This window comes from Bubalus bubalis, chromosome 24 (assembly GCF_019923935.1).
Source record: "Bubalus bubalis isolate 160015118507 breed Murrah chromosome 24, NDDB_SH_1, whole genome shotgun sequence".
Taxonomy (NCBI): Eukaryota; Metazoa; Chordata; class Mammalia; order Artiodactyla; family Bovidae; genus Bubalus; species Bubalus bubalis.
Genome location: NC_059180.1, coordinates 13162150 through 13188764, shown reverse-complemented (window position 1 = coordinate 13188764; position 26615 = coordinate 13162150). Strand labels below are relative to the sequence as shown.

Below are 26615 nucleotides of genomic sequence, written 5' to 3'. Positions count from 1 at the left end.
GTCTCTCTTGTCGCCATGTCTAATACTCTGCTTATTTCTCCCTGTCATTCTGTGCCTGGTTCTTTATGTTTTTTCTCTTTATATGTCTCTTTCTGCCTCTCTCCTTTCTTCTCCCTTCCTCCTTCTCTCTCTTTCTCACACCCTCATGATTCCCCCCCTAAGGCTGCAGACAGCTTTTGGGGACTGGGGGCCAACCCTGCAGCTCATAAGAGCAGAGTCTATGCTGGGGGCTGGGGGTGGGGCAGATGCTCTTTTCCAGGCTCCTAGGTGAGTGATTTCTGTTTCCTGGCCTCACAGCTGGAGTTGATACACTTGCAGCTTGGATGGGGCTGTGGGAAGACAAGCACAGGAGGTGGCCCCCCACAACTGGTTCTCTGTCTACCACTGAGGACCCCTGTAGCCCTGGACATGCAACCTCTCTGGGGCTCAGCTTCCTCGTTTTGATGGCCCTCACCAAATCGGAGTAAATAGTGGATTTAAGTAGGATTCTTGGGAGTTCTAAATATGTCTAGTGGGCAGCTTTAGTGATCACTGCTTCTTGACACCCAGGCCCTGTGTACCGTCTCCCTGAGGATGGACTGGACGTAGTGATTGCTTCTGGCAAATGGAATATAGCAGAAGTGATGAGCCTTCGCTTCTGAAGTTGGGCTACACCAGACTGTGATTTCCATCTTGCTGACTCTTTTTCTCTCTGGTGCTCTTGCTTGCTTGCTCAGATGAAGCTGCCAGGTCATGAACTTCCTATAAAGATGACAATGTGGCAAAGAACTGTTTGCTGGCCAATGGTCAGCAAAGAGCTGAGGCCATCAGTCCAACTGAATGCTTCCAAGAACCATGGATCTTGGAAGGATCTCATCCATCAGATGAGTTTTGAGATGACTCCAGCAGAAGCCAGCATCTTCATTGAAGCCTGAAGGTCCTGAAGCAGGGGACCAGCTCAACTGCCTTCAGGCTGAGCCACAGGAGCCGTGGGATCATGGATGTATGATCTTACATGACTAAGTTTTAGGATTGTTTCCTATGAGCAGTAAATAACTAACACAGTATGTGAAAGATCTTGTAGTAGCTAGGGTAGGCTAACGTACGTAGCAAATAGACCTAAACATGCCGTGGCTGAGTGCAACCATCCTATGTCAGTATTCAGGTCAATGAGAGGGTGTCTCATGTAATCATTCAGGGCCTGAAAGTCCTTCCACCTTAAGATTCCACTGTTCCTCAAGACCCCACTGGTGTCTGCATCCAGCCCAGAAATGGCAAGGAAGATTGGTGAAGGCAGGGAGCTTCCCTGGTGGCTCAGTGGTAAAGAATCTGCCTGCCAAAGCAAAAGACACAGACTGGGTCTCTGATCCAGGAAGATTGCACATGCTGAGGAGCAACTAAGCCCATGAGCCACAACTACTGAGCCTGTGCTCTAAAGCCCAGGAACAGCAACCACGGAGGCCATGTGCCATAGCTACTGAAGCCTCGCGCACCCTAGAACCTGTGCTCTGCAACAAGAGAAGCCACTGCAATGAGAAGCCTGAGCGCCAGACATTTTAGACGATTCTAAATCAGGTTTCCTGAATCAGCAAAGATTTTGTTTCAAAAGTAGTAAAGATTAGATTCATATATCAAGAAACCAAATAACTGTGGCATAAACACTTGCTCCTTGGAAGAAAAGCTATGACCAATCTAGACGGCATATTAAAAAGCAGAGATGTTACTTTGCCAATAAAGGTCCGTCTAGTCCAAGCTATGGTTTTTCCAGTAGTCATGTATGGATGTGAGAGTTGGACCATAAAGAAAGCTGAACGCCGAAGAATTGATACTTTTGAACTATGGTGTTGGAGAAGACTCTTTGAGAGTCCCTTGGACTGCACGGAGATCAAACCAGTCCATCCTAAAGGAAATCAGTCCTGAATATTCATTGGAAGGACTGGCGCTGAAGTTGAAATTCCAATACTTTGGCTACCTGATGCAAAGAACCGACTCATTGGAAAAAACCCTGATGCTGGAAAACATTGAAGGCAGGAGGAGAAGGGGACAACAGAGGATGAGATGGTTGGATGGCATCACTGACACAATGGACATGAGTTTGAGTGGGCTCTGGGAGTTGGTGATGGACAAGGAAGCCTGGCGTGCTGCAGTCCATGGGGTTGCAAAGAGTTGGACATGACTGAGCAACTGAACTGAATTTAAACAGGAGGTTTATTTTTTCACTTTATTTTTCTCTCATGTAAAGAAATCTTTATTTTGGGGGGCTCCAAAATCACTGCAGATGGTGATTACAGCCATGAAATTAAAAGACGGTTACTCCTTGGAAGGAAAGTTATGACCAACCTAGATAACATATTAAAAAGCAGAGATATTACTTTGCCAATAAACGTCTGTCTAGTCAAGGCTATGGTTTTTCCAGTGGTCATGTATGGATGTGAGAGTTGGACTGTGAAGAAAGTTGAGCACTGAAGAATTGATGCTTTTGAACTGTGGTGTTGGAGAAGACTCTTGAGAGTCCCTTGGACTGCAAGGAGATCCAACCAGTCCATCCTAAAGGAGATCAGTCCTGGGTGTTCTTTGGAAGGACTGATGCTGAAGCTGAAACTCCCAATACTTTGGCCACCTCATGCGAAGAGTGGACTCATTGGAAAAAACCCTGATGCTGAGAAGGACTGGGGGCAGGAGGAGAAGGGGACGACAGAGGATGAGATGGGTGGATGGCATCACTGACTTGATGCATATGAGTTTGGGTGAACTCCGGGAGTCGGTGATGGACAGAGAGGCCTGGCATGCTGCAATTCATGGGGTCACAAAGAGTCCGACACGACTGAGCGACTGAACTGAACTGAACTGAAAGAAATCTTTAAGTAGGCAACCTGGGGTTAGGATGATGACTTCACTAGAAGCTCAGGTACCATTAATTTTTGCCACAGTACACTCAAAGTCACCTTCTAATTTAAAATGGTTGCCACAGCTCCAGCCATCACATCCATGTTCTGAGCAGCAGAGAAAGGGGCAAGGACCAAAAGGTACCTCTCCAACTTGAATGGGCCTCTTTAAAGAATATTTTCTGCCTTCAAGGGAGACTGGAAAATGTGGTTTCCTAGCTGGGCACCTTGTTCTACACAGTAATCCTGAGGTTCTACTATTGAAGAAGAAGGGAAGTTGAGGAGGCAGCTGGCAGTCTCTAATACATCCTCTCACTCCCTGCAGGGGCAGAAAGATAGATTCCCACAGACCCAAATCCCAATTGGCTGTTTTGTAATAACCATTAATGGTATTGACTAAACTGTCTGTATCATTGCACTTTTACGGCTCTGCTGAAGGATGCCCCCAGGCCACTGTGTCTCTGTTACAGCTCATAGTGGCCAAGTATGAGAGAGAGGCAGTGCTGTGTCCTGGGCAGATGGACAGTCACTTCCAGACTCTGGCATCCAATGCCTGAGACGATTGGATAAGACCATGCTCATGTCTTTTTAAATTTTTAAAGTTTATTTTCTTATTGAAGTATAATTGATTTTCAATGTTGTGTTAATTTCTGCTGTACAGAAAACTGAGTCAGTTATACATGTATATACATTCTTTTTTATATTCTTTTCCATTATGGTTTATCCCAGGATATTGAATATGGTTCCTAGGCCTATACAGTAGGACCTTGCTGTTTATCCCTCCTGTATATAATAGCTTGTATCTGCTAATCTCAAACTCCCAATCCATCCCTCCGCCAGCCTCCCACGCATCCACAATCCCAAATCTGTTCTTTATTAAGACAAAAGTGCTCCATAAATGGAATATCAGGAATCAAGAAGGGTCCTTGGGAAAATTGATGAAGCCACTGAATATTCTGTGAAGTTTATTTGTTATGATCCTGTTGTAAAATAAGAAAGATGCCTATTGTAATATCATACCATTTTTTGTTAGAAAGGTCACACCAAAGAAATCTGCAACCCGCATTTGATTGGTTCCCAATGTTTAATGTTCCCAAAGACTCTTCTCTACTCCTGATATTCAAATTATGGAACACAGTTTTGGTTTTTTTTTTTTAAATTTTAGTAGCAGGAGACTTATTTTAGAACAGTTTTAGATTTACAGAAAAAAGAAACAGATAGTACAGAATTCTCATAATATACCCCCAAACACACCGTTTCCCCCTATTCTTAACACCTTACATTATGATATATTTGTTGTAATTAATGAATTGATATTGATATCATTATTCACTGCAGTCCATAATTTATTCAGATTTCCTTAATTTCTTTTTTTACCCAGTGTCTTTTTTATTGTTCTAGGAGTCCATCCAGGACATCGCATGACGTTAGTTTCCATGTCTCCTTAGTACCTCTTGTCTGTGACAGTTTCTCAGACAGTCTTTGTTTTGGAGGACCTTGAGAGTTTCTGAGGAAGGCTGGACCGGTATTTCTCAGATGCTCCTTTAGTGCAATTCGTCGAAAGTTTTTTTTTTTTAAATAATGGTTTGACTGTGGTTGTGGGTTTTTTGGGTGAAGACCACAGAGGCAAAGTGCCCTTCTTGTTATACGGCCCGCAGGACCTGTTCTGCTCGCGTTGACCTTGGCCGCCTGGCTACAGCAGAGTTTGTCAGTTTCCTCCACTGTGAAGTTTCTCTCCCCGCTCTGCTTTCCAAACTGTATTCTCTGGAAGGATGTCCCAAGTAATACGGAGTGGGGAGTTAGGCTCCCTCTTCTTAGAGTGAAGAATCTCTGTAATTTATTTGGAATTCTTCTGTGCCTGAGATTTGCCTCTTTCCATGGAGAAATTTTAAAATGATGAGTCTGTGATCATTTCTTCTTTTCACTGCTAGACCTAAAATAAGCCTGTTTCATTTTTTGAAAGCAAAAACTTAGGAATGCACATTTTGACTTGGCCCATCATTAAATATGTAGCAATATCTTTTGAAAAAAAAAATTATGTTTTATTTTCTTCTTTGTGAGTCATCCTGTTAAATAAACTATGAACTGTCAAGGCGTTCTTCTCTTCAAAAGCGACATGTGACAAGGATAACTTTGATCTCTCAGCTGTCATGTGCATCTTCACGAAAAGACGTGCTTCTGACACCCTCTTCTGTCAGCCAGCATACAGCTCACCTTCTTACCAGCGCTGGAAGCTGCGATGGGGGCCATCAGAAGGTTCCCCGGTGGAGTCACATAAGCGCAGGACTGGCAGTAGCATTAAAGGGCACCTATTCTGCTTGAACTTCTCCAGGAACACAACTCGCTCCCTCCTGAGACCTGATCCCAGCTTTGGGTGGACGGCTCTGTTAAAAGGCAGATTCTTACCATGAGCTCAAAGCTGTAGCCTGGCTTCCATCCATTTGGCCCCTTTCTGAATCTCCGGGTCATAAAAAGAAACAAATCCAAGCCATCTCCCATGGGTGTTCGCCTCCTCCCGCCCCCATAGCACTGAGTCTTCAGAGAAATGACCATCTCCTCCACGTTCAACATACTTGGTGTCTTCCTTAATAAGACATGCTGTTTAGGCTCTATACTCTCCCAGCTTCCCTCCTTTGGACTCCAAGGTGGCAGGACCACCATTCCTCCTGGATTTTCCTAAGATTCCATTGACTTCTTCTGGAGACTGCTGACCCCTACCAAGGCAGCTATTTTATAAAGCCCATTTCGTTTTATACTTGATGCTTGCTAAGCTGTATCTCCCCCAGCATGCATTAGTCCAGCTGGCTTTTTAAATGAAAGTATAGGAACGTCAACTTATCCCATTGCATTTCGTTGTGTCCTGACCCCATTGTGTGTGATATCTGTGAAGCTATAGTTACCCATATGCAAGGAAAAGGTAGGGAAGGACGTTTGTAAGTGCGATGAACAGTAGCTTGGGGAAATGGATCCATGTGTATGTCAGGCTGAGTCCCTTCACTGTTCGCCTAAAACTGTCAAAACATGGCTTGTTCATCAGTTATACCCCAATTCAAAGTTAAACATTTTTTAAAAAACAGTAGTTTGAGGGGGCCTCTCTGCATGGTGAGATTCTTTTTTTTTTTAATTTATTTTATTGATGTATAGTTGATCTACAATGTTGTGTTAATTTCTACTGTACAACAAAGTGACTCAGTTATATATATATACACTTTCTCATATTTTTCACTATGGCTTATCATGAGATATGGAATATAGTTCCCTGTGCTGTACAGCAGGACTTGTTGGTTATCCACTTTAAATGTAACTATGTGTACATGTTGATTGCAAACTCCCTAACTATCCCTTTCCCCCACCCTTCCCCTGCTGGCAACCATAAGTTGGTTCTCCAAGTCTGTGAGTCTGTTTCCATTTTGTAAATAAGTTTATTTGTACCATTGCTCCTCTTCTCTTCTCAGAGGCTTTCATGTTAGAAGACAGGCCTTGGAGCAAAGCTGCTGGGCAGGTAGTGTCGCATAATGCTTAGGAACAAGTGCTTTTGAGTGAATTTGATTTGCAAACCTGCTCCTTCCAGACTCCGTGACTTCGGGACACGCTTGGACCTCTCTGAGCCGTAGCGTCCTCGCCTGTAAAGGGAAAACAATAGTCCTGGCCGGGAGGTCGCTGGGACGATCAAGAGAGAGGGTGCTTGTAAGTCTTTGCTGTATGATGCAGGGAACCCGACGCTGGGGCTCTGTGACAACCTAGAGGGGTGGGTGGGATGGGGAGGGAGATTCAAGAGGGAGCGGACATATGTATACCTGTGCTGATTCATGTTGACGTGTGGCAGAAGCTGTCACAATATTGTAAAGTAACTATTCCCCAATTAAAAATTAAAAAAAAAAAAAAAAAAAAAAAAGCCTTTGCCTACAGCCTGCACACGGCACGTGTGTGCATAAAGGTGGCCGTTAGAGCTATGGTGGCAATGGCAGTTTTCGTGCCCCACTCACAGGCACGTGGCTGCCCTGTCCCGCCAGCAAAGCCCACCCCTCCCCGACCCTCACCCCAGAATCACCAGTTCACTAGACTGATGAGGAACCAGCCCAGCAACAATGAGAATCCAGGGAAAGCAGTAGAAACAAACAAAAAAAAATGGTAAAACTAAAATAGAAACACACACTCTTTGTGCTTGATAAGAGACTCTCGCCCACGCTCACCTTTGCCCAATCTAGCTACCGGTGGGAGACCTCCTCACCCTTCTGGATAATTCTTTTGGGGATAAGAAAGGTTTTTCAGCAGCAAACTTAAAACAAAACCCCAGAACTTCAGCCCCGAACAAAACCAAAGAACGGCAACGATAGCAAACTTCCCACCACACAACCGAAAGCGCAGACTTCTTCCTCCACGGAGATGGCAGCTCCCTTCCGCTGAGAGGGCATCGCGCACGTTTGTCCTACAGCTGGCAAGGGCTGGGCCCTGTCTGATACTTTTGGGAGACTGCCACGTGCGCTGGGAGGGCTGCAAGGAACTGAGGCTCCCTCAGGGTCAGGGTCAGGGGCAGGGTCAGGGTCAGGCTGGGCACCACCTGAGCGCGGGGTGCGTGGGAAGCAGAAGTTTTTGGCCTTTTCTCACCCAGGCTTGTTCAGAGAACCAATTTCCTCTGCTCCCTGCCTGCTTCCAGCCTAGCGCTGTGCTGGTTACTGATGCGAACCTCGTGGGAAATGCTCCAGAAAGAAACGCAGGTTCGCTCCAGGGGCTGCAGCAACAATTCCATCCTTGAAACGAATTCTAGAAACAGTCCCAAGACAGATTAAGAATCTCACGTATTTGGGCAAATTCATGGTAGATTAGGATTGGGCTTCTGGGGGCCAAGAGACCCTGAATTGTAATAGAGTGGAAAGGAGATATATTCTCAGTGCACATGGGAACCAGAACTTTTTTCTGGTTTCCACCTTGGTGCTAGACAGGGGACATGCTTCACAGAACATCCAAGAAGTGGGTATAAATATCAGAGTGGTGCACTCTGCAGCCATGCAGCTAAATAGCCTTCATTTTCTAAGCTTCGCTCATAAGAGCAAATGTCCAGGCAAACATAGACTCAAGTATCTGGAGTCCTGAATTGGAATGATGTGGAGAAAACAGGAGATGTGAATTTGGGCACCAGAAACTTGGTTTGGTGACTTGGGCCAGCACAGGGAAGTTGCATTCTCTCCCTTGTGTATTTTTTAGGGCAAAAAAGTCTGGCAAGAAAGTTTTGAGCAGAGCAGCCTACATTTAATAAAAGCCTGGACATTTGTTGCAACATTGCTTCTGTTTTTATGTTTTGGTTTGAGAGAGTCATTTCCTAGGCAAGTTGATAGGGAGTCTAGGGGTCCCCAAGGAGAGAGTGGTCTGGAATTCTCAAGGAGGAAGAAAGGACAAACTTTTTTTTTTTCTCCACATTCCTTAGGATTATATAACAATAATGTATCCTGCCTAAGGACAGTCTTTGGATTCAAACTTTTGTTATCTTAAAATGTTAATTATGGGAGTAGACCTGGTCTTTACAAGGATGTATCTTGCCTGAGGACAGTGTTACCTTAAAATGTAAATTATGGGAGTAGGTCTGATGAAGTCTTTACAAACTCCAGACAGTCTTTGGATTATATAACCTCATTGTTAACACTAGCAAGCGGGTACTCTTTCTGCCCCCTTCTGATGCCTATGTCAGAAGCTTTCTCTATCTCCTTTATACTTTAATAAAATTTATTACACAAAAGCTCTGAGCGATCAAGCCTCGTCTCTGGTCCTGGATTGAATTCTTCTCCTCCGGGGGCCAAGAATCCCGGTGTATTCGCGTGATTCAACAACAACCTTTCAGGTTGTTTGGCCAGGAGGCATGTGGGATCCTGACTCCCCAGCCAGGGATCAAACTCACACGCTCTGCATTGGAAGGCGAAGTCCTAACCACTGGTCCACCAGGGACGTTTTCCTTGTTCTGTTATTACTAGTTATTGATCTCTCACTGTCTAATGTATGAACTTTGTCACAGGGATGTATGGATAGGGAAAGTATAGTCTAACACAGGGTTTAATGCTATTGCGGTTTCAATCGGTGGCCCATGGAACGTGGCCTCCCAGCTAAGAAAGGAACCACTTCACCAGGTGGCAGAGATGAGCTCTGTCCATGATAAAGTTGCTGCCAAGGGAATACCAGTTGCTTCTCTCTCAGAGACAACCAGCAGTATGAAAGCTCCAAGGGGGCCCTGACTTAAGGTGCCAGGCAGATGTTAAAGGGGGATGAATCTTGTTTTTGCTTCCCAGGTGGCTCAGTGGTAAAAAAAAGAATCTGCCAGCCAATACAGGAGGTGCAACAGATATGAGTTCGATCCCCAGGCTGGAAAGAAGCCCTGGAGGAGGAAATGGCAACCTGCTCCTGTATTATTGCCTGGAAAATTCCATGGACAGAAGAGTCCATAGGGTTGCAAAGAGTCAGACATGACTGAGCATACACACACACCTCTCTCATACCTGATCTTGTTTTCAGAACAGTGCCAAGTGGTTAGTGAGACTCAGACTTTGCTTGGTTCACTGTCAGAAAGAGTTTTCTGCCCTAGAATGAGCTGACTAGAGTTTATCAAGCTAATGCTGAGTAATTACCTGGACAGGTAGATGGGCATCCAATGCGAGAGTGAATTAGATGGTATTTTGACCCTGGAGTAACAAGAAAGTCCAACCATTTATTAAGGGCGATGCTGATTGGCAAGGCTGACAGCCTCCGGGGTCCTGGAACCGGCAACAGCCTCAGTGATGCCTGTCTGGCTTTCTCACGTCCTCTTCTCGGCACTGTGCTTGGACGGGACTGGGGGCCCACACCAGTAGGCAGCAGATGAAGTGAAGCGAGAGCCACACCTGTAGGCTCCCTCCAGCCTCTTTGGAGACAGAACACTGGAATCTGCTAACGTGCCAGGAACCCATTTATGCCAACAGGCATAGACCCCATCTCATGACCGCCCCAGCTCCAGGGGTGGCGAGGCCCAATATCCTGTGTCTGTTTCCTTCTTTCAGATAAAACCTTTAAAGGGTAAACACCACGACAGTCATCATTCATCCCGATGCCTTCCACTTGCTAAGTATCTTTGAGCTGTTTCTTCTTGGTTTGCTCCCTCCCTCTCTTTCTTCCTTCCTCCTCTGTTCCTCTCTCCCTGCTTCCCTCCCTTTCTTCTTCCCTCCCTCCAAGTAGTCTTAAAAAGGACACAGAATAGGTATTCAAATATATTTGTTGAACTGAGCCAGAGTTTGGGGTCCAGAAAAGCTATGACAAACCTAAACAGTGTGTTAGAAAGCAGAGACGTCACCTTGCTGACAAAGGTGCATACAGTCATGTTTTTCCCAGTAGTCATGTGCGGATGTGAGTTACAAGAAGGCTGAGCACCAAAGAATTGATGCTTTCTAATTGTGGTGCTGGAGAGGACTCTTGAGAGTTCCTTGGACAGGAAGGCAATCAAACCAGTCAATCCTCAAGGAAATCAACCCTGAATATTCATCAGAAGGACTGATGCTGAAGCTCCAATACATTGGCCACCTAATGCGAAGAGCCGGCTCATTGGAAAAGACTCTAATGCTGGGAAAGATTGAGGGCAGGAGGAGAAGGAGACAACAGAGGATGAAATGGTTGGATGACATCACTGACTGTGTGGAGATGAGTCTGAGCAAACTCCAGGAGATGGTGAAGGACAGGGAAGCCCAGCCTGCTGCAGTCTATGTGGTTGCAACCACTTGGACACGACTTAGCGACTGAACAACAATAACCAGTCCCTCTATGGAGCTCTCTGAAACTTACCTAAGTGAGGAAGCAGAGTGCTGAGAGACTCAGGGATCTGTGTTCCGGATGAGAGGAAGGGGCAGCTGATAAGGAGCTGGTGATCAGCCAGCCCAGCTGCTCATATGAAGCTCAAATCAAAGCAGGAGGCTGACATGCTGGCAATGAGTGGGGATCCGGAACCTGAGTCTGGCCACCTGGCAGTTTCCAGACTCCCTGGACCACCTGGCTCCTCATGCAGACTCTGAGCTCCTCCCCAGTTCACGCTGGGCTGCTGGCACTCAGCCACTCTCAAAGCAGCCCTCGAAAGCGAAATGGAAGGAGTCAAAAATGCATGCAAATCAGGGACAACTGATCACTGGGCAGCCTTGGGGAAGTTGCCTACTCTGCCCAGGCCTGACTTCTGTCCTTTGTGAAAAAGGGTTACTTTTCAGGATTAATAAATAAAATAATCAGCTGAAAAAACATGGCTTCAGAAACCCAAGTCAAAGGGCTTGGAGTTGTGGCTTAACGTTGGTGGCTTCTGGCCCAAACTGAGGTTCTCTGCCCTTTCTGTTTCTTCTCCTTCTCTAGCCCCCTGAATCAGTTTCCTGGTGGCTCAGATGGCAAGTTCAGTTTAGTTGCTCAGTCGTGTCTGACTCTTTGTAGCCCCAAGGACTGTAGCACGCCAGGCTTCCCTGTCCATCACCAACTTCCGGAGCTAACTCAAACTCATGCCCGTTGAGTCGGTGATGCCATCCAACCATCTCATCCTCTGTTGTCCCCTTCTCCCATCTTCAATCTTTCCCAGCATCAGGGTCTTTTCAAATGAGTCAGTTCTTTGCATCAGGTGGCCAATGTATTGGAGTTTCAGCTTCAGCATCAGTCCTTCCAATGAATATTCAGGACTGATTTCCTTTAGGAAGGACTGGCTGGATCTCCTTGCTGTCCAAGGGACTCTCAAGAGTCTTCTCCAACACCACAGTTCAAAAGCATCAATTCTTCAGATGGTAAAGACTCAGCTTAAATTGCAGGAGACCCAGGTTTAATCTTTACATCAGGAAGTTCCCCTGGAGAAGAAAATGGCTACCCACTTCAGCATTCTTGCCTGGAGAATTCCATGGACATAGGAGTTTGGTATGCTACAGTCCATGAGGTTGCAAAGAGTCGGACATGACTAAGTGACTAACACACTTGAGAAATAACACATTCAAAGGCATCAGCTTTGATGGCTTGGGCCTGGATCAGGAATACCATCTCTGATATTTTTTTCCCCATATAAATTGAGGGGAAACAATGAAAGAGAAGGAATTGGCCACTAGACGGGAGGGTAGGCAGTGCCCATGTGAGGGGACTGTGTGGATGGAGGGAGATGCACAAGGGTTGTCAGAACTCAAGCCTGATGCTTGTAGCCTGCAGCCACGTCATCACGCAGAGATGTGGGTCTCGGGAACTTCTGCGTTCCCCCAAAGCACTGAGACACAAGGCTCCCCTGGGACACTGCTTGTCTTTTCTCTCCTCCTCCTTTGGCTATGATTAATTCCTCTTCTCTGCCTTGGCCGCTGGCCAGCCAGCCCCAAGCCTTCAGGTCCGTGGGGACGCTGTGGGGTGAAGAGGATGTTGATTGGACACTGGCCTCAGGCTCCGCCCTTTAGGAGGAGCCAGTGCTGATATGAATGGACAGCTGGATGCTGTAACCGAGGCACAGAGCCAGGATTCGGCAGAGGATACATCCTGGTGCCAGGAGGCTAAGAGCCTCCCACGGTCCTAAACCAGCACCCTCGTTCCCCATCCCCACGTAAACAAGTAAACCCAAGCATCCTGTCTGCTACCCTGTGACCCTGAATGAAAGCAGCCATTTTCAGGGCTTCCCTGGTGGTCCAGTGGCTAAGACTCCAAGCTCCCAAGACAGGGGACCCAGGTTCGATCCCTGGTCAGGGAATTAGGTCCCACGTGCCACTCACATGCTGAAACTAAAGATCCCGTGTGCTGCAGCAAAGACCGAAGTCCCTCATCACACAACTAAGATCTGGTGCAGCCAAAAAAATAAATACATAAAAAAAAGAAGAAAAGCAGGAATTCTCTTTGGAAAACTCCAGGGCACTTCCTGCTCTCTGTAGGCTAGGGGTGCAGCCTTGGGGAGTACAAATGAGCCCAACACACAGTGATCATGTCAGAGGGTGGGGGCTCCGACTCACTGGGGAACCAGAGTTTGGATGTTGGGAGATACAGAACAGGTCTTTTGCTTCTTTGGTCAGAGTCCGTTTTGGCCCCTTTCCTGGAGGATGAAGGATCCTGCAAGGGCTCTTTGAGTACCTCCTGAGGATTTAGGCTCAATGCTTCAGCTAATGGTAAAATGGAATATTTGCCCTTTTTGAGTTTCTACCTTGAGGCCCATGGCAGGTAGGGGGAGACTGGCTCAGTCAGGACAGGAACACCCCCCCCCCCAAAGTGCCACCTTGCAATACTACCTGAAGACCCCCTTGACCCCACGTGGGGACCTGCTGATCCTTGGTTCTTTGGGCTTAATAGTTACCCTGAGATTCTGACATTTAAGTTTTCAAAATTTTTTTATTATTTAAAATACTTTTTATTTATTTTTTGGCTGTGCCCTGCAGCATGTGAGATCTCAGCTCCCCAACCAGGGACTGAACCCATGCCCCCTTCGGTGGAAGCACAGAGTCTTAACCACCAGACCCCCAGGGAAGTCCCCTGACAATGAGTTTGATGAATTCCTCATCACCAAGCAGCAGAATTTTCCATCAATGTGCTCATGGACCTGATTCTCACAGAGGTCCACAAAGGGCAACTGACAAGCATGTCTGGGGGTCAGGGGACACCCAACAAGTTAGATCTTCTTGGCTTCCTGGAAGGGAGGGGCTGGGGGCTGTCAGTGCCGAGGGGACTTCAGCCCATTTCCTTCCAGCCCCATTTCCAGGACAGAAGGCCTCCCGTCTCTTCAGATTTCACTTTTCCACGAGCAGAAGGTGCAGCTGCTCCACCGCGGGCTCCCTGGTCTCGAGAGATGGAGTGGCTGCAGGAAGCAGGAAGGGGTGGATCAGGGTAATCAGCTGGGTCACCCATAGCCCTCCTCCGCCACACAGCTGTCCTCACCTGCCTGACCCTCCTAACCTGGAGTCAACAGGGAGTTAGCAAGCAAATGCCAAGTGTCAAGTTCTGTCCTGCTTTGGGTGGAGACGAGTGCAAGGGCAGGCTGGCTGTGTCCCAGCACCACGGGGTGAACCATCTTTGCCTTTAATCAACCAGAAGCCCTCTGCCAAGTCCCAGGAACTGCCTCCTGGCCTGAGCTCTTGAAAAATGATACCGATGAGTCTATTTGCAGAGCAGGAACAGAGAGGCAGACTAGAGAACGGATTTGTGGACACAGCAAGGGGAGGCGGGGGGGGACGAATTGAGACAGTAGCATTGACATAATACACTACCACGTATAAAATAGACAGCTAGTTGTTTTTAATCGCTAAGTCGTGTCCGACTAGTTTGCAACCCCGGGGGAATGTAGCCTGCCAGGCTCCTCTGTCCATGGGATTTCCCAGGCAAGAATACTGGGAGTGGGTTGCTATTTCCTTCTCCAGGGGGTCTTCCATGACCCAGGGATCGAACCCATGTCTCCCTTCATTGGCAGGCGGATTCCTTACCACTGAGCCATCAGACAAGCCCATGACAGCTAGTGGGAAGCTGGTATGTAACACAGGGAGCTCAGCTTGGTGCTCTGTGATGACCTGGAAGGGTGGGACTGGGGGGAGGTGAGGGGGAGGCTCAAGAGGGAGGGAATATATGTATACTTACGGCTAATCCACGTTGTTGTACAGCAGAAACCAACATAACAATTATCCTCCAATTAAAAATAAATTTAAAAAAAAGCGAACCAGGCTGCGTTGGGAATTGCTCACATGTATTTATTTCACAAGTTGGGGGGAACTTTCACCAGTAAGATGCCACCAAATGAGACACTGTGAACCCCAAACTGGGCAGGGACAGAGTTTGGTTCTGGGCCGGGCTTGTCCGGCATGAGGGAGACAGATGGGAACCGGCAGAAGGGCAGCCTTCCATCTGGGGCTGCACAGCGGGCAAGGCCCAGCCACGTCCTCCCGGCCAATGACCATGGCCACCCCCCTCCCCCACCTCCGGCAAGCTTCTTCGCATCCTTGACCTGATCCGGGTGGGCAATAAAGCGACAAGTCCAGGGCCACACCTCTACGTCTGTTCTACCATGCACTCAGACGCACACACCCGGACACACACACACACCATGCACGCACTAACGCGCCCCACCACGCACACACCTTCATACGCATGCACACGCGTCCATATATTAACTCTGATTTATAAGTGCACCCTAACCAGAGGGCAATCGGAAAAATAGGATTACTCTTCCGCGAGGACTCGGCTGCCTTCTCCCGTCAGCCAGCAGAGTGCGGGGAGACACGAGATGAGCACCCTCCAGGGTCCTGGCCCCCCGTGCCGTGCTGATGGCAGTCCTTAAGTTCCAGGTGGAGGCTGTTTGCCGCCCCCGCGGCGGCAGTTAACGGCATGTCTAGGGGATGCTCCGTCCCTGGGCAGGCAGGGCAGAACAGCCGGTTCCAGCCGGGGCCCCTCACAGCCGAGGCCGGCCGTATGCTCTCTGGCTCCCTCTTGAGGACACAGGCGGAAGAGCTGGCACATAGGCACCTTGGTGCCCAGGTGACCAGGGAAGCATCCTCCCAGGTCATCTCAGGGGTGGGAGTCCAGCAAAGTCCAAGGCCACCGGCTGGAAGGTTTGGGGTGGTAATCTTGGGCTGTAAATGGGCATCTGGGGAGAGGCAACCTGGGGGAAACTGAGTCCCAGGGCCTCACTGCCTTCTTGGAGGAGGAGGAACTAGGATGTGGCCCAGCCCCCTCCCCTTTGTTGAAGGCTGGGGAGAAGCTGCTGTGAGATGAGAAAAAGGAGGGGCCCCTGCCAGTCCCGTCCTGACGGCGGGAGGGAAGATGACCAAGAGATGTGATGTGTTGCTCCTTGGTACCAGGTCCACATCGGGCTGTAGAAGACACGGCTTCTGGGTTCCCAGAGAAGGGTCAGGGGCCTTTTCCTGGGTGCATGAGCCTCGGGAAGCTGGATGCCTGATGAAGACGCAGAGTCTCCACCGGGGGCCCCGGGCTGCCCTGGAGACGCCCCACTGAGCACACGCCCCCCCCTCCCCGGTGTCTCGCTGTTTCTCTCCTAGTGTGGCTGGTCCAGAGCAAGGCAGGCCCTGTCCTGGGGGCCTGGCTCCCCCCACTACTTGATGGAGTTCTTGATCGTCCACCTCTGCCCCGTGCAGCTGCGGAGCGTGAGGTCAATGCCTGCCAGGCCTCGGTTCTCCACCTCCAGGCAGCGCCCTGTGCCTCTGTTCATGATGGCGCCGTTCTGGGAGGATGCGGGGGTGAGAGGAGGGGAGACAGACAGACAGAGAAGGAGACAGGGAGACAGCGATGGAGAGACAGAGACAGGACCAGAGAAAGACGGACAACAGAGACAGAGAGAGACAGAGAAGAGAGAAGGACAGAGAGACAAAGAGAGATAGAGAGACAGATAGAGAGGGAGACAGAGAGACCACAATGGAGAGACAGAGACAGGACCAGAGAAAGACGGACATCAGAGATACAGAGAGAGACAGAGAAAGATGGACAACAGAGACAGAGAGAGATGGAGAAGAGAGAAGGACAGACAGACGAGAGATAGACAGTCAGAGAGGGAGACAGACCACAATGGAGAGACAGACAGGACAAGAGAAAGACAGACAACAGAGACAGAGAGAGAAGGAGAAGAGAGAAGGACAGAGAGACAAAGAGAGATAGAGAGACAGATAGAGAGGGAGACAGAGAGACCACAATGGAGAGACAGAGACAGGACCAGAGAAAGACAGACATCAGAGATACAGAGAGAGACAGAGAAAGATGGACAACAGAGACAGAGAGAGAAGGAGAAGAGAGAAGGACAGACAGACGAGAGATAGACAGTCAGAGAGGGAGACAGACCACAATGGAGAGACAGACAGGACAAGAGAAAGACAGACAACAGAAACAGAGAGAGAAGGAGAAGAGAGAAGGACAGAGAGACAAAGAAAGATAGAGAGACAGACAGGGAGACAGAGAGACCACAATGGAGAGACAGGACCAGAGAAAGACGGACATCAGAGACAGAGAGAGACAGAGACAGAGAGAGACGGAGATGAGAGAAGGACAGAGAGACAAAGAGATAGAGAGACAGAAAGAGAGGGAGACAGAGAGACCGCAATGGAGAGACAGAGACAGGACCAGAGAAAGATGGACATCAGAGACAGAGAGAGACAGAGACAGAGAAAGACGGACATCAGAGACAGAAACAGGGACAGAAGAACAGAGAGACAGACAGAGAGGTAGAGAGACAGAAATAGACAGAGAAAGATACAGAGGATGAGAGAGACAGAAAGAGGAGAGGGAGACAGAGCAATGGAGAGACAGAGACAGGACCACAGAAAGACAACAGAGACAGAGACAGAGAGACAGAGAAGGACAGACAGAGAAAGAGAGAGACAGATGGACAGAGAAAGATACAGAGAATGACAGAGAGAAACAGAGATAGAAAGAGACACACACAGAGACAGGGAGAGCCAGAGACAGGGAAAGGAGGTGGGGAGTGGGTAGAGAGAAAGAGAGAATTACCATAGTGCCTGGCACTAAGAGGGAAAGGCTCCTGGGATCCCCCTGAACACGCTTTAAGTCTAGCGCCTGGCCTCAAGCTGGGAAACCTTGGGTTGCACTTTGTTGCTGCCCTTCCAGGGGAAGCCCGTGGCATCCTCACCTGCTCCGGGCTGCCTGCCCAGCCTGTCCGTGGAGGGCTCACCTGGATGAAGTTCCAGCGCTTGTACAGGCTGCTCTTGACCTTGTCGCAGTCCAGGAGCTGGGGAAGCCGACTCTTGGCATTGTCCACCAGGCAGCGGGTGTCAGGGAGGAGCGTGGTGGTCCCCAGGGCGCCCAAGTGCAGGAAGCCCTCCTTGGTGTAGCGAGCCAGCTGGGGAAAAAGCAGAGTGGCAGGGCCATGGGCAGTAGAGGTGAGACCACGAGGGGACATGGGTGCCCCACGACTGTCTGGGCTGCAGTCCCGGCCACCGTCTCAGGCCTGGCACTACCCCCCATCCCGCCCCAACCCCACTCATAGGAGCGCCCTGCCCAGGAGGCCCTCGGCTTGCGAAGCCTGGACACAGATTCCCCGGGCCCCTCTCTGACTTCTTCCTAAGCATGTCCACGGCCAGTATTTCAGGAGTCTGGCCTTGTGTTCAACCACACGGGGAGCAGGAATAAATGAAAAAGCAGGACATTTGAATTCTAATGTTGGCTCTGCTCCCAGCTGGCTGGGCCGACCTGAACAAGTCACTTGACCTCTCTGAGCCTCTACTTCCTCCTCATTTGTTAACTGGGATCAATTAAATCTACCCTGCTGCAAAAGGGCCCAAAGAGGCAGCTCAGTGAAGAGGAAACAGGCATGTTAAAACGCATTCAACATGTTAGGTGTTAAATAAAAATCAAAACAATGAGACACCATATTTTTAAAAAAGAGATTATTTGTATTTTGTCAAGGTGAGCCTAAGATGGACTGGAGGGACGGTAAATGACTACCACCTTTCGAAAAGGAATTTCAAAATGTGAACTCTGCACTTTTAAAACGGTTCTCTCCTTTGATCCAATCAATCTACTTTTAAAAATCTTGGGAATTCCCTGGAAGTCCAGTGGTTATGACTTGGTGCTTTCATTGATGAGGGCCCAGGTTCAATCCCTGGTCGGGGAACTAAGATCCTGTAACTGTGTGGCGCAGCCAAAAAAAAAAAAACAAACCCAAACAAACAAACAAAAAACCTTCCAACTATCCCAAGAAAATAATTATAACTGTGAACAAAAGTTTATGTAGGGAGGGCGGGGGAGGAGGAGGACCTGGTTGAAGGCAGTCAAGAAGTACAAACTTCCACCTATGAGATACGTAAGTACTAGGGATGTAATGTCAGAGAAAGCGATGGCACCCCACTCCAGTACTCTTGCCTGGAAAATCCCATGGATGGAGGAGCCTGGTGGGCTGCAGTCCATGGGGTCTCGAAGAGTCGGACACGATTGAGCGACTTCACTTTCACTTTTCACTTTCATGCATTGGAGAAGGAAATGGCAACCCACTCCAGTATTCTTTCCTGGAGAATCCCAGGGACAGAGGAACCTGGTGGGCTGCCGTCTATGGGGTCACACAGAGTTGGACACGACTGAAGCAACTTAGTGGCAGCAGCAGCAGCAGGGATGTAATGTACACCATGATAAATATAATTAACACTGCCGTATATTACATATGAAAGTTAAAGCAGTAAATCCTGAGTTCTCATCACAAGAAAAAAATTTTCTTTTTCTATTTCTTTAATTTTGTATCCATGTGAGTTGATGGGTTACTCTAATAATCATTTCAAGATGTAAGTCAAATCATTATGCTGTACACCTTAAACTTATACAGTGCTGTATGCCAGTTACATCAGTAAAGCTGGAAGAAGAAATTTACATACAAGGTATTTTGCATGCTCAGTCGCTCAGTCGTGTTTGACTGTTTGTGACCCCAAGGACTGTAGCAAGCTCCTCTGTCTATAGAATTTTCCAGGCAAGAATACTGGAATGGGTTGGTGTTTCCTACTCCAGGGGATTTACTGCAATGTTATTTCTAATGATGAAAAGGCAGAAATATCCTAAATGTGCAGTCCAGTGCTGGGCCTTGCCCTGTGCTCCATGTACTACAGCAAATGGTAGGTAGCATGGGGTGGATTGCCCAAGTGGCCACATCTTTCTGGGTGGCATGACTTTGCTGGAATTTCCATTAAGAAGTGGAGTCTCTCTCCTCATCCTGGAATACTGGTTGGCTTTGTGACTTGCCTTGCTTTGACCAACAGAAAGTAGCAGAAAGGAGGAGGTGTTTGTTCCTGGTATACAGCTTGCAAATTTCCACCCTCCTGGAACCCTACTACTACCATGGCAGTAAGCCCAGGCTGGCCTGCTAGAGGATGATAGACACGTGGTTCAACCAACCAGCCGGTCAACCATCAGATGAGTGAATGAGGTCATCATGGATCAGAAAGCGTTCAGCCAGTCTGCTAGCTGATGGAAGGAAGACACATGAGTGAATCCAACCCAAAGCATCTGAGCCTGGTCCAGATCACTGCTCACCTGATCTTTAGACTCAGAAGCACTCATACATGTATACTGTTTTATGCCACTAAGGTTTGGGGGTAGTTATTACACAGCAGTAGCTCTCTGATACACCGATAATGTCGCCTGTCAACCCTTTGCACAACTATTTGTGAGTCCATACTAGTTTGGTGTCTTGGCCCCTCTTGCCTGCTCATGTGATTTAAATCCCTGTATTCTAACTTTTGAACAAATACATTCACCCGTCTTTCACATTCCTTTGGGGGCAGGGACTGTGTCTAATTTATTTCATTCCTTCCTAGGAGACAATCACAGACCAAGGGCTCCCGACATGTTTGTGAATGAGCACATGACAAATGTGATGAACATCAACATTTCCAAAATGCAGCCACGGCTATTTCTTGAAACCCACAAACATGTCCTCTGTGTGCCCAGCCTAGGGACAGGCAGTGAAATACAGGATGAGGCTGTGTCCCCACTGAGGTGACTCCAGTGCAGGCTGGCGAGATCCAAGCATAGCCTTCATGGTCTGTTCTCAGGATCCTGTGAGGGGCTGGAGCTGCAGTGATGATCATCAATAAACAAGAGATCCCTAATCCATTACAAAATAATATTACCAGCCAGCATGTGTTGGAGGCATCCTTGGCCCCAGAGAAGAAATAATGTAATTTCTACAACAACCTATGGGTTAGGTGCTACTGCCCTTCCTGTTTCAAAGAAGAGGAAACAAGCCTGAAGACATCTGGTCAACCTGGCTGGGCCCTGGCTTCTATCCTTGGGTTCCCAGAGACCCAATGGTTGGCAGCCCTGGCCCAGGAGCTGCGCAGTGGAGGGACCTCCTTTCAGATTGATCCTGGGCTTCTGAGATCCTGGGCATTTCTGGCCAGAAATGGAGCAGAAAAACAGCCCTGCCCGGGACACATGTGCCTTTTCTCCAGGGGATAAGATCCTCTGTAGGGGATTTCTCTTCTAGTGAAAACTGCTCAGAAACCCTCTGCTCTGATCCCCAAAGGGAGTCTTCCTGATCCCCTCAGAAACAAGTGACAGGGAGCTTATTAAATGCCCATGAGAGAGAGAGAGATGTGGTTAAAATGTGTTTTAAATCCAAATTAGTTTCAAATCAGAGTAATTGTTACAGGCAAAACGGTTAAAAAAAAAAAATCAGAAGCCCTCCCCCATCCCTCCTTCAACAACGTCTCTCTGAATGTATTCAAATTCACCAAATGCAAAGTGATGAATGACAGCAAGCTGCCGTTATGTTCAGGGGAAAGATATACACAGCTGCTTATTGAAATTATGAATCAATCTATTATCCAGCAGGCACACACGCAGCGCTAAGAACATTAATTAACTGAGCGTATCTGTGACCCAGATGTTTAAAGAGCGAAGCTAAATGCCACTGGGATTAGAAGCTCTCCTTTCTGAGGTCTTTCAGGCCATGAAGACAGGGAGACCCAGACTTCCGAGACCCGTAAAGGCCAGCCCCCAGCCCCCAGCTAGGTGGGCAGGGCAGGAGAGGAGGGTACTGCAGGATTTCCGTTCTAGGGGAGGGCGGTTTCTCACACCAGGGAATGGATGCTTGGTTTGTTTCCACTTTGGGGCTATTCTAAATTACACCACTACGAACAGTCATGTATAAGTTTTGGTGTGAACATCAGTTCTCTTGGTTATACAGGTTTTCTCTCACTCTTTTTTTTTTTTTTTTTTTTTTTTCCCACTCTATATGTGGGATCTTGGTTCCCCGGGTTGGATCTTAGTTCCCCAACCAGGGATTGAACCCTCGCCCCCTGCATTGAAGTCTCAACCACGGGACCATCAGGGAAGTCCCCTCTTGTGTGTACAGCTGACTCTTGAACAACACGGGTTTGAACTACGCAGGTCCACTTATACATGGATGTTTTCAAGAAATATGTATAATATGATTGATTGGTTCAATATGCAGGTTTGGAACCACAGGTAAGAAGGGCCAGCTTCTTATGCATTTCCTCCTAAGATCCCAGCTGACTGTGGGACCTGAACTGCTGAAGTAGGCTTGTGACTGGTCCTCTTCCCTCTAGCCCTTCCCCGTTTCCATATGTCCTCCCCGATCCTGCACATTCAAATCCTACCATTCTCTGCCTCCACCTGCAGAGCCTCCCACTGCCCACAGATTTACGAATACACTTTCTCAACCATGATCTTTTGCTATAGGTTCCCCAACTCATCTTTTCAGTCTTAACTCTTGGTTTCTTGGCTTAGTCTGGCAGACGACTTGAAGATTCTCAAAAACACCCAACAGTCTTCTCTGTATAAAATATACACCGGACATCTCTGGGTGTTCAGTGGTTAAGAATCTGCCTGCCCATACAGGGGACACAGGTTCGATCCCTGGTCTGGGAAGATGCTGAACAGCATCTAAGTCCGTGTGCCACAACTAAAGAGCCCACGCTCTAGAACCTGCGAGCTGCAACTCCTGAAGTCCGCTCACCTTAGAGGCCTTGCTTCCCATCAAGAGAAGCCTGTGCGCTGTAACTAGAGAAAGCCTGTGCAGAGCAAGGAAGACCTGCACAACCAAAAATGAATAAAATTATTTTTAAAAATTCTTATTTTGAAACCTAATCCCCCCAATTATACCTACTCCTACCCCATCTCCCTTCCTTCCACAAAGCCACCGCATCATGTGATGTATTTCAATTTATATACTTCTACATTCTATTAATGTGTCTTTCCCTGTTAGAGATTTTTGTCTTTGCTGTTGTTTCAGCACTGCAGCATTTTACTCATTGTTACATACTATAGGGACCAAGAAAAGTATCTCGCAAAAAGCAAATGCTCTATAAATGTCTTTTGAATTGAACAGGATTATTTTAGATTTGGCTGCTGGGCCCATGAGGAGAAATAAGTGTCATTATCCACAACCCTAATGCATTAGGAAAAAAAAAAAACCCTTTGAGCTCAAATACAATTAATTCTCATTTAGGAGAAAAAGGAATTTTCTATTTGAAATGATCGAAGAGGTGCATAAAACTATTAACCCACATTTAACAGCCTTGAGGGAAAACTAAAATATGCAGGTTATAGCCAAATAAACAAAAGCCAGCCAAATAATTGTGGATGACTTTGGAACACAGCAAAATCTATCGGATTGTCAATAAAAACATGGCTTGCAATTGCTTTCATATTAAGGGTCTCTCTCATCATTTCAAAATCAGGCCTAGTCAGGGTGGAAAACCATTGGTAAATGAAAAATGCAGTTTATCTAGCTTCTACCCAGGAGACAGGGAGATGGGTTCCATTGATTCAGAACTGCTCTGGGGTGAATTTATTTGTTTGTTGTGTGGCTGAAGCCATGAGAGTGGTTTCTGGGGACAATGAGTACACGTGTACATTTTTACAAACAAACAGACTTTCTTCATCACTGTCCAGGGCTTGCCAGAACTCAATTCAATACAGAAAAAAAAAATATTTTCAACTGTATCAGAGTGTATGCACGGTGGCTACCTAGGATCTGGGGTGGAAAAAAGGAGCAGGAGGAATCTTTAGGGGTGGCAGTGGAAATTCAGAGATACACACTACCATACGTAAAACAGATAGCCAGTGGGGATTTGCTGTATGACTCAGGGAACTCAAATTGGGGCTGTGTGACAATCTAGAGAAAAGGTGGGATGGAGTGGGAGGTGCAAAGGAGGCTCATGAGGGAGGGGACATATGTATACCTATGGCTGATCAAAGTTGATGTATGGCAGAAACCGACTCAATATTGTAATTGTCCTTCAATTAAAAATAAATTAAGAAAAAAAATGGAAATGCAACAGAAACTTTCTGTTTTAAGCAAGGGATTTCATAGGTGTGTACTCCTGACGGAACTCAGCCAACTGTACACTTCAAGCAGATGCAATTTACTGTACCAACCTTATACTTCAACAAAGTGGACTGAAAAGTCTATCTGGGGATGTCCCTGGTGGTGGAGTGGGTAGGAATTCGCCTGCCAATGCAGGGGACATGGGTCCGATCCCTGGTCCGGGAAGATGCCACATGCTGTGGGGGCAATAAGCCGTGAAGCCTGGGCGCCCTACAACCCGTGCCATGCCACAAGAGAAGCCACGGCAATGAGAGGGCTGCACCCGCAACCAGAGTAGTCCCCGCTCACTGCAACTAGAGAAAGCTTGTATGCAGCGATGAAGACCCAGCACAACAACAACAACAGAATACATAAATAATCATTATTTTTAAAAAATTGATCTGGGAGCTTAAAGGCATGTTATAGAATTCAATATGTTTCCTGTAAAGAGGGTCAGATCCTAGTGGGGTGGTGGTCCCCAAGGCCTCTCTCCTCACCATTATGACTCATCATGCTGGATTTTTATTTTTGGCTCTGCTGGGTCTTCATTGCAGGCTTCTCTAGCTGTGCTGTGAGGGCTTAGCTGCTCCGCAGCATGTGGGATCTGAGTTCCCCGACCAGGGATAGCACCCACATCCCCTGCTCTGGAAGGCGGATTCATAACCACTGGACCACTGGATCACTAGGGAAGGCCTGTTGTGCTGGATTAAAGCGCAGTATTTTCCAGACAAAGCACTTGCTACTTGCAATGAATGCGGAGACACCTGCCTTTCTGGGGTCCAGCACTCTGGCTCCATCACCCACCAAATACGGAGCTGCACTAGGGTCTGTCCCAAGACCCCTACCCCGCTGTCCCCTGGGACACAGCTGGAGCCCCATCGGCCTCTGCAGCTCTGCCCTCAGCACCGAGTTGGAATGTTCAGAACTGTCTGAACTGAACAATCAGGGAATGAGGCTACTTGAACAGTTGGCACTTGCTCTGCTGCGTGTCATGGTGCTAAGGACACAGAGCCCTTTTCTCCAGGTGTTTTCACCTTCCCCCTGTCATCCTTCAGAAGTAGCGATGTTGTTTCCTTACTAATTCAGTGATATGAGAACCACCTAAAATCAACATATTTCTTTGGGGGGAAGAAACGCTGAAAGCAAGCCTCAGAAATGATAATGGTTGTTTGAAGGTGGTAGAATTATAGATGATTTAAATTTGTCTTTTTCAAATTCACCAATTAGGTGTTGCACCTTTAGGAAACAAGAAAAAGATAAGGAGTGACTCACTTTGAACTGAACAGCTCTGGGTGAGGCAGGAAGGCTCAGCTGCTAATGTGGCCACCATCCTAGTGTTCTGAGCTCGTTATTCCAAGCCTAACAGTAACACAAAAACCTGCCTGGAACTTCCCTGGTGGAACAGTGGCTAATACTTGTGCTTTCAACGCAGGGGCCACAGGTTCGATCCCTGGTTGGGGAACTAGGATCCTGTGCATTGCAGCCAAAACCAAACAAAAACCTGCCTGGATCACTTTTGGTGTTTGGAGGAAGATCAATTCAACTTCTAAGGAGATGTAAAACTTTTAACCAAGAATCTCCACTGGAAAACAACTTAGGACTGTAACTCTGATTTTCTGGAAAGAAGAGCTCATCAACCCCTTCTGGCAAGAAAGGAAAAGTACAGGAATTCCTCCTTAACCTGGAGGCCCCCTTAAGCAAAACCAAATACCTGTGCCTTTAGTTCTGCAAGCCATCTAAGACGTCAAGCAGTTGTTCTCTGTATGTGGTCTGTGAGATCCACTTTTCAGGGGTGATTAGAAAGCGAGAACCAGGGATTGGAAATGGAAAAGCAAAACAGATGGTAGACAGAAAGGCTGGGGTCCCCCGCCAAGTCTCAGGGAGCAGAGGGGAAGAAACTCTGCTCTTCTCCCAGGTCTGCAGAGAGGGTGGGTGTGAGGGATGCTCACGAGTACTGGATGAAGGGACAGCCCAGGAGGCAAGAACTCAGAGCCCTGACATAAAAAACCCAGAAACGGTTTCAATATTTTGAGAGAAGATGAGTTAGAGGAACAGCAACAACAAAAAGAGAATCTGCAGCGAGGCGTCACGGATTCATAGAGTTGCACTGGAATGCAAGGGGAGGTTTCTGTTTTTCAATATTGCAGGTGTGTACATGCTCAGTTGTCTCAGTCATGTCCAACTCTTTGCAACTCCATGGACGGTAGCCCTCCAGGCTCCTCTGTTCGTGGGATTTTCTAGGCAAGAATACTGGAGTGGGTTGCTATTTCCTCCTCCAGGGGATCTTTCCAACCCAGGGATTGAACCCAAGTCTCCTGCATTGCAGGTGGATTCTTTGCCGCTGAGCCACCAAGGGAGCCAAAAATACTGCATAAGAGACAGGCAGTGGAAACACTGCAGCACAGAAGCTCCAGGGTGTCCCTCGTATGGTCTCTCCTGCTTTCTGTGGTCTCTTTTGTGTGTGTGTAGGTTTCCCAGACATAAACAAATACCTGCCCTCGCTCCTCCGATGCTGGTTTCCCTCAAGAGCTGAGGTTTCCCTGCTTTGTAGTGGTTTCCAGGAATTGAGGGATCATAGGGTTTGTTTCTTACAGAAGGTGAGAGGTTTGCTCCAGAATCACGAGCCTGCTTGCTGGGGCAAAGCCACCTCACCCTGGGGTGCAAACTCCAACATGCTCTCTGAGGATCCGTCCCCTGTGCCCCACCACTTACACGGCTTTATCTGGAAGCGGAGGCTGCTGGGTGTCATTAACTTCAGCGTTTTCCAAGTGCCTTCCACACACTAAGCCCCGTCACTCCATGGGGGCACTAGTGCCTTATTGGCAAAATGCATCATCGTGACAAGGTGTTTGAATGATGGATCGCTTAAACGATGAAGCCATCAAAGAGGAAGCGCAAGATCAGATTACATTAATTATGGGATAAAGGAATTCTCATCTATCACTCTGCTGATGAATTAGCTGGGGGAGGGAATGTGTGCTTCTCAG

At 47.8% G+C, this 26615-nt stretch overlaps 1 protein-coding gene across 2 annotated transcripts in view; it reads right to left on the bottom strand.

Annotated features, from left to right (window-relative positions):
- Positions 1–13267: 13267 nt before the first annotated feature.
- GALNT17 (polypeptide N-acetylgalactosaminyltransferase 17) overlaps positions 13268–26615 on the bottom strand; it is a 430675-nt gene continuing 417327 nt past the window's right edge. Inside the window, exons 10-11 of one of the 2 annotated variants that reach the window (XM_025275599.3) lie at positions 17482–17649; positions 13268–13653 (exon numbers count right to left, since the gene is read on the bottom strand). In XM_025275599.3, the coding sequence (XP_025131384.1) occupies positions 13579–13653; positions 17482–17649 (243 nt within the window). In that variant the 3' untranslated portion in view covers positions 13268–13578. Of the gene's footprint in view, positions 13654–14515; positions 16024–17481; positions 17650–26615 lie in introns of those variants that run through there. The other variant, XM_025275598.3, reaches the window with a different exon arrangement.